At 38.0% G+C, this 14589-nt stretch overlaps 2 protein-coding genes across 6 annotated transcripts in view; one reads left to right on the top strand and one right to left on the bottom strand.

The window, feature by feature from the left end:
* The window catches only part of LOC110466024 (pyruvate kinase PKM-like), a 47493-nt gene that overhangs the window by 21080 nt on the left and 11824 nt on the right, over positions 1 to 14589 (bottom strand). Inside the window, exon 1 of one of the 5 annotated variants that reach the window (XM_021522278.1) lies at positions 8382 to 8758. The exons of the other annotated variants lie outside the window; for them this stretch is intronic. The gene's annotated coding sequence lies outside the window, so the exon portion shown is untranslated. Of the gene's footprint in view, positions 1 to 8381; positions 8759 to 14589 lie in introns of those variants that run through there. 5 annotated transcript variants of the gene reach the window in all.
* The window catches only part of LOC110466023, a 30245-nt gene continuing 15657 nt past the window's right edge, over positions 2 to 14589 (top strand). Inside the window, exon 1 of the mRNA XM_021522272.1 lies at positions 2 to 289. Coding sequence (XP_021377947.1) covers positions 149 to 289 — 141 coding nt within the window. The 5' untranslated portion in view covers positions 2 to 148. The remainder of the gene's footprint in view (positions 290 to 14589) is intronic.

Genomic DNA, 14589 nt, shown 5'->3' with positions numbered 1-14589 from the left:
TTCCCAGCCGTTATAACCACATGACTAGGTCAATAACTGTTCACACTCCTTTCTTGCTCTGAGTTCCACTCAAACTTCTGCCGTGTAGAGTAATATGTCTATGTAAATTGACCACTACATTAGTACATATCTAATCTTTAAAGTCCATATGTCCTGCTGCACCAGGCCAATGGATATTATTCTCCGACTTGGATGTACGATGACAAGCTTTAAGCCTGGTCAGCAAGGAGTAGGGAAGGTTGGATATATATGGTTTTGTCCTGAGGCAGTCGTCAGAGGTCACAGACAGGTAAATATCGGTCATTTACACATATGACAGGGAGACATGTATGAACAACCCAGACATGTACAATACCACAGCATACAACTATAACTCACATACAAACTATATATGTATACCAAGCCACACTTGTTACATAACTCACATACAAACTATATATATATCAAGCCACACTTGTTACATAACTCACATACAAACTATATATATACCAAGGCACACTTGTTACATAAGATTGTTTTATTTTAACATCCCTGCATCAGCATGGCGGATTGGTCGAGTATTTAACACTCCAGCCTTCCACGCAGGCAGTTTGGGTTCGATCCCCAAAGTCGTCGTATTCATGGAATATTCAGAAAAAGTGTTTTTCTCCTGCCCACACAAACTCCAACAACCCAGGTGGACTTATAAAATGGTCTGGGGTGGATGTTGCGGTATCTGTGCTGTAGCATTCAAGTGAGGAGGCACTATAAATGATACCATTAGAAGCACGGTTCCACTACAAACAGAACACAATACATCTCCAACACACACACATAGGGAGATATTAGCCAGGTGGCATAGGACTAGTAGCAAGCGCCTGATAAGGCAGCTCCTGCGAATTCCTCAATATTGATTAATGTATATGCTAATCGTTTTGATTGTATGAATTGTATGTCTATGTACTGTAAAGCGTCTTGAGTGGCTCATTCTAGCTAGATAGGACGCTATATCAAATGTTGTACTGTACATTATAGGGCGCTATATCAAATGTTGTACTGTACATTATAGGGCGCTATATCAAATGTTGTACTGTACATTACAGGGCGCTATATCAAATGTTGTACTGTACATTATAACTATTATTATTATCAGTTACAGTCATATGACGTCAGCCTGCAGACACACTGATGAAAAGAAAGATCATTTAGGAAGAAGTCACGAAAGATATAGATCCCAAGGGTTACAATGGGGTTAGCAAATTAATTCCAGTTTCTGTAATGTCCCCTAGGCAGATGACACAAAAGAAAACCCCTCAATTCTCAGACTTATTCTACACCATAATCTGGTATGTACACTCAAAGTTAATAAGCAAAACCAATCTAAGCTTAGCTGACAGTGATAGTGCTAGCCTTGTTTACTAAGCTTAGCTGACAGTGATAGTGCTAGCCTTGGTTACTAAGCATAGCTGACAGTGGTAGTGCTAGCCTTGTTTACTAAGCTTAGCTGATAGTGATAGTGCTAGCCTTAGTTACTAAGCATAGCTGACAGTGGTAGTGCTAGCCTTGTTTACTAAGCTTAGCTGACAGTGGTAGTGCTAGCCTTGGTTACTAATTAAGCTTAGCCGACAGTGGTAGTGCTAGCCTTGTTTACTAAGCTTAGCTGATAGTGATAGTGCTAGCCTTGGTTACTAATTAAACTTAGCTGACAGTGGTAGTGCTAGCCTTGTTTACTAAGCTTAGCTGACAGTGGTAGTGCTAGCCTTGTTTACTAAGCTTAGATGACAGTGGTAGTGCTAGCCTTGGTTAAATCTGGTCCCCAGGGAGAGATCAATTGCATTCCAGGTTACTAATTAAGCTTAGCCGACAGTGGTAGTGCTAGCCTTGGTTACTAAGCTTCGCTGACAGTGGTAGTGCTAGCCTTGGTTACTAAGCTTAGCCGACAGTGGTAGTGCTAGCCTTGGTTACTAAGCTTAGATGACAGTGGTAGTGCTAGCCTTGGTTAAATCTGGTCCCCAGGGAGAGATCAATTGCATTCCAGGTTACTAATTAAGCTTAGCCGACAGTGGTAGTGCTAGCCTTGGTTACTAAGCTTAGCCGACAGTGGTAGTGCTAGCCTTGTTAATAAGCTTAGCTGATAGTGATAGTGCTAGCCTTGGTTACTAATTAAGCTTAGCAGACAGTGGTAGTGCTAGCCTTGTTTACTAAGCTTATCTGACAGTGGTAGTGCTAGCCTTGTTTACTAAGTTTAGCTGACAGTGGTAGTGTTAGCCTTGTTTACTAAGCTTAGCTGACAGTGGTAGTCCTAGCCTTGGTTACTAATTAAGCTTAGCCGACAGTGGTAGGGCTAGCCTTGGTTACTAAGCTTAGCTGACAGTGGTAGTACTAGCCCTAGCCTTGGTTACTAAGCTTAGCTGACAGTGGAAGTGCTAGCCTTGGTTACTAAGCTTAGCTGACAGTGGTAGTACTAGTGCTAGCCTTGGTTACTAAGCTTAGCTGACAGTGGTAGTACTAGTGCTAGCCTTGGTTACTAAGCTTAGCTGACAGGGGTAGTGCTAGCCTTGTTTACTAAGCTTAGCTGACGGTGGTAGTGCTAGCCTTGGTTACTAATTAAGCTTAGCCGACAGTGGTGGTGCTAGCCTTGTTTACTAAGCTTAGCTGATAGTGATAGTGCTAGCCTTGGTTACTAATTAAGCTTAGCAGACAGTGGTAGTGCTAGCCTTGTTTACTAAGCTTAGCTGACAGTGATAGTGCTAGCCTTGTTTACTAAGCTTAGCTGACAGTGATAGTGCTAGCCTTGTTTACTAAGCTTAGCTGACAGTGATAGTGCTAGCCTTGTTTACTAAGCTTAGCTGACAGTGATAGTGCTAGCCTTGTTTACTAAGCTTAGCTGACGGTGGTAGTGCTAGCCTTGGTTACTAATTAAGCTTAGCCGACAGTGGTAGTGCTAGCCTTGGTTACTAAGCTTCGCTGACAGTGGTAGTGCTAGCCTTGGTTACTAAGCTTAGCCGACAGTGGTAGTGCTAGCCTTGGTTACTAAGCTTTGCTGACAGTGGTAGTGCTAGCCTAGGTTACTAAGCTTAGCTGACAGTGGTAGTGCTAGCCTTGGTTAAATCTGGTCCCCAGGGAGAGATCAATTGCATTCCAGATAAGAATAGTAAAGATTAGAAGACATTTTTGTTGCGAAAATGTGGCAAACAAGAGAAACTGGTTATAGCTCAAACAAACTCATCCTCTATCACCAGTAAACAATCATAAGGACTTTACCTACGTTGGATTACTTGTCCACACAAGTACAGTATAACTTCAATCGGGATAATTCTACAGTTACATGTACATAGTGCAGGTATCCTGGTAACCATGTTATATTGTCTGCTAGTTGTTACTACATGAACAACTGAAAGTACATGATATGAAGTGTGGTCATAGATCAAAACAATGGTATATCCAAGATGGCTGACATTTGTGAACAGGAGGGATACTCGCAATTAAGCCCCCTTCCTACTTCTGGTCTATTTTTTTTCACCAGGGGTGGGGGCTTATTTGTGGTCAAATACGGTACTCTGAACCACTGATAAACACCAGTACAAATCTTGGTATACCATGTATGTGAATCAGCTAGGTCATACAAAGCTTGGTATACCATGTACGTAAATCAGCTAGGTCATACAAAGCTTGGTATACCATGTATGTAAATCAGCTAGGTCATACAAAGCTTAGTATACCATGTATGTAAATCAGCTAGGTCAGTATACCTGGCTAGGTCCTTATAGGTCACATCTCTGTAGCAGGAAACAAAAGGGGGCAAATACAATAGTGTGGAAATAACTTCATAAACAGATAAAATTTCAAAAACAAATAATAGTGACAGAAATTCAACCAAAATTAAACAATTATCCCTTATAATTACTGTTCCACGATACCACCACACCAATATAAAGCCAGGAGTGAATTATATTGACAACTGGCAACTATCTAATATTCAGTTTTTTGTCAGGTCTTGATTTTCCGTCCAGATAATATATAACGAAACTCACTAAATCAAAACAGTTCACAATTCCTGGTTCTGGAATTATTTAGTAGCTTCAGACGTTTGAAATGTGATTATCGTGCGACACCTGACAACCCGTAACAGGTGCCATGTGTGATAGCTGACATCACTAGTGTGGTGTACCTGTCACACATAGCCACTGCATGTCTGACAGCGGTATTGTATTACCATCCGTCACGTGTAATCTGGCTGCAGACACAATAACCTTCATTGTCAAATCCTCAAAGTCCTCTATTGATCACTGTACCAGACAGGGATATCCTGTGTTGTATGGAAAAGCTGATGTGCAGGGAACTGATCACACTTTCTCCCTAATGGACAAAGCATTTCACAATTTTTGTTCATGAAAGATTTTTCTGTCATCGGTCCTTGGACAATCAGCATGAGATATTATATGTATATTATTATATAATTATCATTCTGTCATCAGTCCTTGGATAATCAGCATGAGATATTATATGTATATTATTATATAATTATCATTCTGCAAGACTTGAAATATCGAACCCACGAGGCTGACATTTCACATCTCACACTCAAACTTAGTGATGGATTTTCTTAAGAGTAAGGAAGGAGTTGAGACTGCATGACTTGGTATCATTCAGTAATACATCCGGTAGACTGCATGACTTGGTATCATTCAGTAATACATCCGGTAGTACTGAGCTTGTGGTGGGAAGCTCGTCTATACTGACGTCAAGGTCACAAACTTTACTGACAAAGCTTGATACTAAATGATTCAATCTTGTATTGTCTCCAGCAGTGTGGATAGATTTATTTCTCATTGTAGCCAAGGTCAAACATAGGGGTCCATTAAGCACAGTCACTCTGGTCAAGGTCATTCATCTCATACGTGTGCGAAAACGCTTGTCAAGGTCAAACAGCAAGGTCACCTTTTCTTAGATATAATTAGTGTAATGACCTTGACCAGAGTGACCCTGCTTAATGGACCCTTATGTTTGACCTTGGCTACAATGAGAAATAAATCTATCCACACTGCTGGAGACAATACTAGCCTTAGTATGAAGCCAGTATCACAATAAATTTTGACTAGCTTCCAGCATCTCTGACAGAAAATATGGTAACAACAACCACTTCGTTGGTTATAATCAGAATATAATGTATATCTCACACGTCTAATTACTTAACAGATATAATGTATATCTCACATGTCTAATTACTTAACAGAGAATGAACATCCATGTAGTTCACACATATATACATGTGGTGTAGGACGGTATGTACTGCCAACATGATGGAGTTAAAATGGTAATCTACGTGTAATAATCAAATTACAATATGTGGTGTTACATGTACATATACACACTACATATACACACCTACTTCAGAACTGATTGTTTATTTAAGGATGGAACATGCAATATCAACAATCCTAATTTAGGCACAAACTTTACAGATCAATTAACCATCAATGTTGGAAGTTCTGATAACCAATTAACTATCAATGTTGGAAGTTCTGATAATCAATTAACCATCAATGTTGGAAGTTCTGATAATCAATGAACTGATTTTCACACACCCAACAATGTAAAATACTCGTATAATCTACGTAGAAAAGGAGAAATATTACCGGTTACCTAAATATCGAACACTGCCTATATATATGCATGGCCCTTGACCATTTATATTCTGAGGAATTCATTCAGCCAATTATAAATAGGAAAATCATGACAAGTGAACGATAAAACAAATTTTACTTCACTAAAATGTACAACATTTGGTCAGTATAAAATTTCCTTATAATGCTTTCAATGCCTTTATGTGGCTGACATACAAATGGGCTGGAAATTATGGTACCACCAGATTTTTGTGGCTGACATACAGATGGGGTGGAAATTGTGGTAGCACTAGATTTATGTGTCCGACATACAGATGGGTTGGACATTGTGGTAGCACCAGATTTTTGTGACCGACATACAGATGGGTTGGAAATTGTGGTAGCACTAGATTTATGTGTCCGACATACAGATGGGTTGGAAATTGTGGTAGCACCAGATTTTTGTGACCGACATACAGATGGGTTGGAAATTGTGGTAGCACCAGATTTATGTGGCCGACATACCGATGGGGTGGAAATTGTGGTAGCACCAGATTTTTGTGGCTGACATACAGATGGGGTGGAAATTGTGGTAACACCAGATTTATGTGGCGGTCATACAGATGGGATGGAAATTGTGGTAGCACCAGATTTTTGTGACCGACATACAGATGGGTTGGAAATTGTGGTAGCACCAGATTTATGTGGCCGACATACCGATGGGGTGGAAATTGTGGTAGCACCAGATTTATGGGGCCGACATACAGATGGGTTGGAAATTATGGTGCACCAGATTTTTGTGGATGACATACAGATGGGTTGGAAATTGTGGTAGCACCAGATTTTTGTGGCTGACATACAGATGGGGTGGAAATTGTTGTAGCACCATATTTATGGGGCCGACATACAGATGGGTTGGAAATTATGGTGCACCAGATTTTTGTGGCTGACATACAGATGGGGTGGAAATTGTGGTAGTACCAGATTTATGTGGCTAACATACAGATGGGTTGGAAATTATGGTAACACCAGATTTATGTGGTTGACATACAGATGGGTTGGCAATTATGGTAGCACCAGATTTATGTGGCTAACATACAGATGGGGTGGAAATTGTTGTAGCACCATATTTATGTGGCCGACATACAGATGGGTTGGAAATTATGGTGCACCAGATTTTTGTGGATGACATACAGATGGGTTGGAAATTGTGGTAGCACCAGATTTTTGTGGCTGACATACAGATGGGGTGAAAATTGTGGTAACACCAGATTTTTGTGGCTGACATACAGATGGGGTGGAAATTGTGGTAGCACCAAATTTATGAGGCTGACATACAGATGGGGTGGAAATTGTGGTAGTACCAGATTTATGTGGCTAACATACAGATGGGTTGGAAATTATGGTAACACCAGATTTATGTGGTTGACATACAGATGGGTTGGCAATTATGGTAGCACCAGATTTTTGTGGCAGACATACAGATGGGGTGGGAATTGTGGTAACAACTGATTTATGTGGTTGACATACAGATGGGTTGGCAATTATGGTAGCACCAGATTTTTGTGGCAGACATACAGATGGGGTGGAAATTGTGGTAACACCAGATTTTTGTGGCTGACATACAGATGGGGTAGAAATTGTGGTAGCACCAGTTTTATGAGGCTGACATACAAATGGGGTGGAAATTGTGGTAACACAAGATTTATGTGAAGCCCTACGCTCTGATAAATCATAACGGTTATTAGGCTTTGATGAAATGTAGAAAAACTTCAGTCTAAAAATAACTTCTGATGCCTTACACTGAAGTACAGACAGATATTGGACTAAAACAGCTGGAATAAAACATCTTTCTTTGAAGATCAAATACACAGTCTGGCTCAGAGCTTTCAATGGAAATGAGAAGCGGTGTAGTGGTGGGAATGACAGCTCGGCCATACCACTGGTCAGCTACTTCACCAAGACTGATGTAGTAACGGGTCCAATGGTTTAGACAGTATGTCAACAGACTTAGCTACAGTATATTCAGGTACCCTACCTACCTTCCAGCCTTACTGTCTGATCTCAGAGTCCTGGTTCCTATGGTCATGTGTTATAGTGACCACCTACTTACAAGACATTGGTAACTATATATATTTCAGTGCAGTTGAAACTTAAGTGAGGAAAGAGTGGACAAGGCAGTTTTGAGCATCGTCATACAACGATCATATGACCTTGACCTTCAAATGGTGTTGGAAGTTGTCAGGAATTACTTGTGTGAAGTTTCAGCAAATTTGGTTGAAAATTGACAAACCAAATATCTAATTTTCTCATTAACATGTTATCATTTTTCTGTATCTGTGACCTTGACCTTAAATGCATGACCTTAACCCTAAAATGGTCTCAAGAGAGTCACATCAGGAATGTAAACGTTGAAAAGCTTGCATTGGGTCATAATTAAATTAACTTGCAGACAAGACAAATACACAATGTTCCTATCATCCTACCAAGATTCTGCGGCTATGACCTTGACTTTGAAACTATGACCTTGACTTTTATGTGGGATCCAGAGATTGACGCCAGGAATGCTAAATGTTTGAAGTGTAAAGGAATGTGGTAGGACACTTAATTAGATAAGAGGGCTGCAGACAACTAAATGTTGATAAAGAACGGGCAGATAGACGTTGCCAGCAAGTGGGAGTACAAAAATACAAAAATTGTTTTAAAGTTACATGTACAAGGTCAAAATTAATCAATGAAATGTCAAGTTAACCAATTGTATATGTAAAGTCACAAAATGTTAACCAATGTACTGACCTGTCTTTGTAATTACAATCCAATGAAATCAAAATAATAATCCACTGTTGATCCTGTTTACTGGTGCCAGCGGTAGTGCTAGCATTCTGCTATAATAGAGAGAATATAGCAAACACACATTGTTTCTTTATATAACAACAACCACTGACAGATTGGCAGAAGACACAAGCCTGCAGAAATCCCCCAACAATAAGAACAACAGTGCTGCATGCATGAGTACAGCCACAAGTGTGCAGACCTATCGCCCCAGTGTACACATGTTAGGTAGCTTTGCATGCTAAGCCTGGGATTTTGTCTGACAGGTTGGTTTTGCTAATATCCACTACTATGCAATGTCTGCAAAGTTGCTCCTGTACAATTTCTGCAACGTTTACAAACTCAGAATTGCAGGGAGAGGTTTGTGTGATGTAGTGATGACAAAACACACACCTAGCTGTCTATAAAGTGTTGTTATAGAATTTCCTGCTTTTTGTATCCTGTTCACTAATAAGAGCTTCCAATATAAGCTGACATCCTGTGTATAAGTACATGGTATATACCGTATACCAGCCAGCATGTACAGCTGGGTATACAGTACATGGTCTATACCGTATATCAGCCAGCATGTACAGCTGGGTATACAGTACATGGTCTATACCGTATACCAGCCAGCATGTACAGCTGGGTATACAGTACATGGTCTATACCGTATACCAGCCAGCATGTACAGCTGGGTATACAGTACATGGTCTATACCGTATACCAGCCAGCATGTACAGCTGGGTATACAGTACATGGTCTATACCGTATACCAGCCAGCATGTACAGCTGGGTATACAGTACATGGTCTATACCGTATACCAGCCAGCATGTACAGCTGGGTATACAGTACATGGTCTATACCGTATACCAGCCAGCATGTACAGCTGGGTATACAGTACATGGTCTATACCGTATACCAGCCAGCATGTACAGCTGGGTATACAGTACATGGTCTATACCGTATACCAGCCAGCATGTACAGCTGGGTATACAGTACATGGTCTATACCGTATACCAGCCAGCATGTACAGCTGGGTATACAGTACATGGTCTATACCGTATACCAGCCAGCATGTACAGCTGGGTATACAGTACATGGTCTATACCGTATACCAGCCAGCATGTACAGCTGGGTATACAGTACATGGTCTATACCGTATACCAGCCAGCATGTACAGCTGGGTATACAGTACATGGTCTATACCGTATACCAGCCAGCATGTACAGCTGGGTATACAGTACATGGTCTATACCGTATACCAGCCAGCATGTACAGCTGGGTATACAGTACATGGTCTATACCGTATACCAGCCAGCATGTACAGCTGGGTATACAGTACATGGTCTATACCGTATACCAGCCAGCATGTACAGCTGGGTATACAGTACATGGTCTATACCGTATACCAGCCAGCATGTACAGCTGGGTATACAGTACATGGTCTATACCGTATACCAGCCAGCATGTACAGCTGGGTATACAGTACATGGTCTATACCGTATACCAGCCAGCATGTACAGCTGGGTATACAGTACATGGTCTATACCGTATACCAGCCAGCATGTACAGCTGGGTATACAGTACATGGTCTATACCGTATACCAGCCAGCATGTACAGCTGGGTATACAGTACATGGTCTATACCGTATACCAGCCAGCATGTACAGCTGGGTATACAGTACATGGTCTATACCGTATACCAGCCAGCATGTACAGCTGGGTATACAGTACATGGTCTATACCGTATACCAGCCAGCATGTACAGCTGGGTATACAGTACATGGTCTATACCGTATACCAGCCAGCATGTACAGCTGGGTATACAGTACATGGTCTATACCGTATACCAGCCAGCATGTACAGCTGGGTATACAGTACATGGTCTATACCGTATACCAGCCAGCATGTACAGCTGGGTATACAGTACATGGTCTATACCGTATACCAGCCAGCATGTACAGCTGGGTATACAGTACATGGTCTATACCGTATACCAGCCAGCATGTACAGCTGGGTATACAGTACATGGTCTATACCGTATACCAGCCAGCATGTACAGCTGGGTATACAGTACATGGTCTATACCGTATACCAGCCAGCATGTACAGCTGGGTATACAGTACATGGTATATACCGTATACCAGCCAGCATGTACAGCTGGGTATACAGTACATGGTCTATACCGTATACCAGCCAGCATGTACAGCTGGGTATACAGTACATGGTCTATACCGTATACCAGCCAGCATGTACAGCTGGGTATACAGTACATGTTCTATACCGTATACCAGCCAGCATGTACAGCTGGGTATACAGTACATGGTCTATACCGTATACCAGCCAGCATGGACAGCTGGGTATTACTCTCACAGATAAACTAGAAATGATATTAAGCTATATTAAGACAGAAATTTAATTTTCACAAATTAACATTCAAATGTCATAAAAATTTGGAACAATCCATAAAGAAAATGTCATTAAATTATGGAACATTCTGTAAAGAAAATGTCATCAAAAGATGGAACATTCCATAAAAAAATGTCATCAAAAGATGGAACGTTCCATATAGAAAATTCAAAATTTAAATGAAATGTTGCTGTCGTGCAGCCTCCTTGACGAGGAAGTTAACCGCTGGAATTCTGCTGGTATAAACTGGTCCTGATTTAATTACCAGGAAATACATTGTAAAAAGGTAATTCACCAATGTTACAATGTTGTCATCACTTCATGTCACACATGACATCATTCAATAACGACCAATCAATCTCTCTTAACTCAACAAGTTCAGTCAGCCATAGATATACTGTCGTCTGATTATTTTTATATAGATATATGTTTGGTAATATTTTGTCTGAACACTTGACAGACAATTTAAAATTTTAGAGACTTTTATATTTCTTTCGACACAGGTTGCAAAACCCTGTCAACGTTCTACTGTTCAATACACAGTAGCACAACTGGTCGTTTATGTTACAATTCAATTGAGCATGTGCAGTCGGTGATTTAAATATAAGACAGTACAAAGAACCTGATATGGCCGTCTTTTTCCCAGTTATCATTATGACAACCTGTAAGCTTTCACCATCACCAGTCAGTCTCCTCAACTGATTCTGATAATGATGCATCATCCTTACGACCCTTCATTACTTAAATAACAGAAAAGATGAAGTCTAAAAATATAATTAACAGACAAGATGAAGTCTAAAAATATACTTAACAGACAAGATGAAGTCTAAAAATATAATTAACAGATAAGATGAAGTCTAAAAATATAATTAACAGACAAGATGAAGTCTAAAAATATAATTAACAGACAAGATGAAGTCTAAAAATATAATTAACAGACAAGATGAAGTCTAAAAATATAATTAACAGACAAGATGAAGTCTAAAAATATAATTAACAGACAAGATGAAGTCTAAAAATATAATTAACAGACAAGATGAAGTCTAAAAATATACTTAACAGACAAGATGAAGTCTAAAAATATAATTAACAGACAAGATGAAGTCTAAAAATATAATTAACAGACAAGATGAAGTCTAAAAATATAATTAACAGACAAGATGAAGTCTAAAAATATAATTAACAGACAAGATGAAGTCTAAAAATATAATTAACAGACAAGATGAAGTCTAAAAATATAATTAACAGACAAGATGAAGTCTAAAAATATAATTAACAGACAAGATGAAGTCTAAAAATATAATTAACAGACAAGATGAAGTCTAAAAATATAATTAACAGACAAGATGAAGTCTAAAAATATAATTAACAGACAAGATGAAGTCTAAAAATATAATTAACAGACAAGATGAAGTCTAAAAATATAATTAACAGACAAGATGAAGTCTAAAAATATAATTAACAGACAAGATGAAGTCTAAAAATATAATTAACAGACAAGATGAAGTCTAAAAATATAATTAACAGACAAGATGAAGTCTAAAAATATAATTAACAGACAAGATGAAGTCTAAAAATATAATTAACAGACAAGATGAAGTCTAAAAATATAATTAACAGACAAGATGAAGTCTAAAAATATAATTAACAGACAAGATGAAGTCTAAAAATATAATTAACAGACAAGATGAAGTCTAAAAATATAATTAACAGACAAGATGAAGTCTAAAAATATAATTAACAGACAAGATGAAGTCTAAAAATATAATTAACAGACAAGATGAAGTCTAAAAATATAATTAACAGACAAGATGAAGTCTAAAAATATAATTAACAGACAAGATGAAGTCTAAAAATATAATTAACAGACAAGATGAAGTCTAAAAATATAATTAACAGACAAGATGAAGTCTAAAAATATAATTAACAGACAAGATGAAGTCTAAAAATATAATTAACAGACAAGATGAAGTCTAAAAATATAATTAACAGACAAGATGAAGTCTAAAAATATACTTAACATAGGTACAACTTACATTTTCAATATGCAAATACAAAATCTAATAAACTACATCTATACATTTGCCCAAATTTTAGTGGGGGATTTTCACCAAATTTTAAAGCAACCTGTTGCAACACAAAATCAAACAAAATCAATATTTTCATTGAAATTTGGACTTTTTTATTGGGGGAATTCAAAGCAACCACGAAAAAACAATCACTGTTTTATAAAATTAAAAAGCGGAATTTGGCAGACATTCATAGGAGCAAAACTCAGCTACATGAAAATGAGGGTTGTATATTTTTCCGAAGTTCTTTCCATCTTTGATAAATAAAGGTGTTACAGAAGAAAGATGGTTATTTGTGAGGAAATGGAACTTTTGGCATAAAAAAGCACTTTCATGATAAAGAATAAGACCAACAGATTATCAAATTGTTCAAACATCTTTATAAAGTTGTCCCTATTCTTTCACAGGAGTCTTTTGCCGGTATGACTTTACAAACAGAATAAATACCTGCATGAAACAGCTTAGCTGAAGAAATGTTTAGTTCGACAAAACACCACATTTACTACGTTCATGTAAATTCATTATCAGTATATGTGTGTTGGTAGAGGTTCACTAGGAACACACGACATCAACCAATTATAAATGTGCCTGACATACATATACTTATCAGCATCAACTAACCATTTAAATTAATCACTACTTATCAGCACCAACTAACCATTTAGATTAATCACTACTTATCAGCATCATCTAACCATTTAGATTAATCACTACTTATCAGCATCAACCAACCATTTAAATTAATCACTACTTATCAGCACCAACTAACCATTTAGATTAATCACTACTTATCAGCATCAAATAACCATTTAAATTAATCACTACTTATCAGCACCAACTAACCATTTAAATTAATCACTCCTTATCAGCATCAACTAACCATTTAAACTAATCACTACTTATCAGCATCAACTACCCATTTAAATTAATCACTACTTATCGGCATCAACTAACCATTTAAATTAATCCCTCCTTATCAGCATCAACTAACCATTTAGATTAATCACTTCTTATCAGCATCAACTAACCATTTAGATGAATCACTACTTATCAGCATCAACTACCCATTTAAATTAATCACTACTTATCAGCACCAACTAACCATTTAAATTAATCACTACATATCAGCATCAACTAACCATTTAAATTAATCACTGCTTATCAGCATCAACTAACCATTTAGATGAATCACTACTTATCAGCATCAACTACCCATTTAAATTAATCACTACTTATCAGCATCAACTACCCATTTAAATTAATCACTACTTATCAGAATCAACTAACCATTTAAATTAATCACTGCTTATCAGCATCAACTAACCATTTAGATGAATCACTACTTATCAGCATCAACTACCCATTTAAATTAATCACTACTTATCGGCATCAACTAACCATTTAAATTAATCCCTCCTTATCAGCATCAACTAACCATTTAGATTATTCACTTCTTATCAGCATCAACTAACCATTTAGATTAGTCACTACTTATCAGCATCAACTAACCATTTAGATTAGTCACTTCTTATCAGCATCAACTAACCATTTAGATTAGTCACTTCTTATCAGCATCAACTAACCATTTAAATTAATCACTGCTTATCAGCATCAACTAACCATTTAGATTAGTCACTTCTTATCAGCATCAACTAACCATTTAAATTAATCCCTCCTTATCAGCATCAACTAACCATTTAGATTAGTCACT

Source organism: Mizuhopecten yessoensis, unplaced genomic scaffold (assembly GCF_002113885.1).
Source record: "Mizuhopecten yessoensis strain PY_sf001 unplaced genomic scaffold, ASM211388v2 scaffold11113, whole genome shotgun sequence".
In the NCBI taxonomy this organism is placed as follows: domain Eukaryota; kingdom Metazoa; phylum Mollusca; class Bivalvia; order Pectinida; family Pectinidae; genus Mizuhopecten; species Mizuhopecten yessoensis.
The sequence above is the reverse complement of the archived record's forward strand: the minus strand, read 5'-3'. Positions and strand labels throughout refer to the sequence as shown.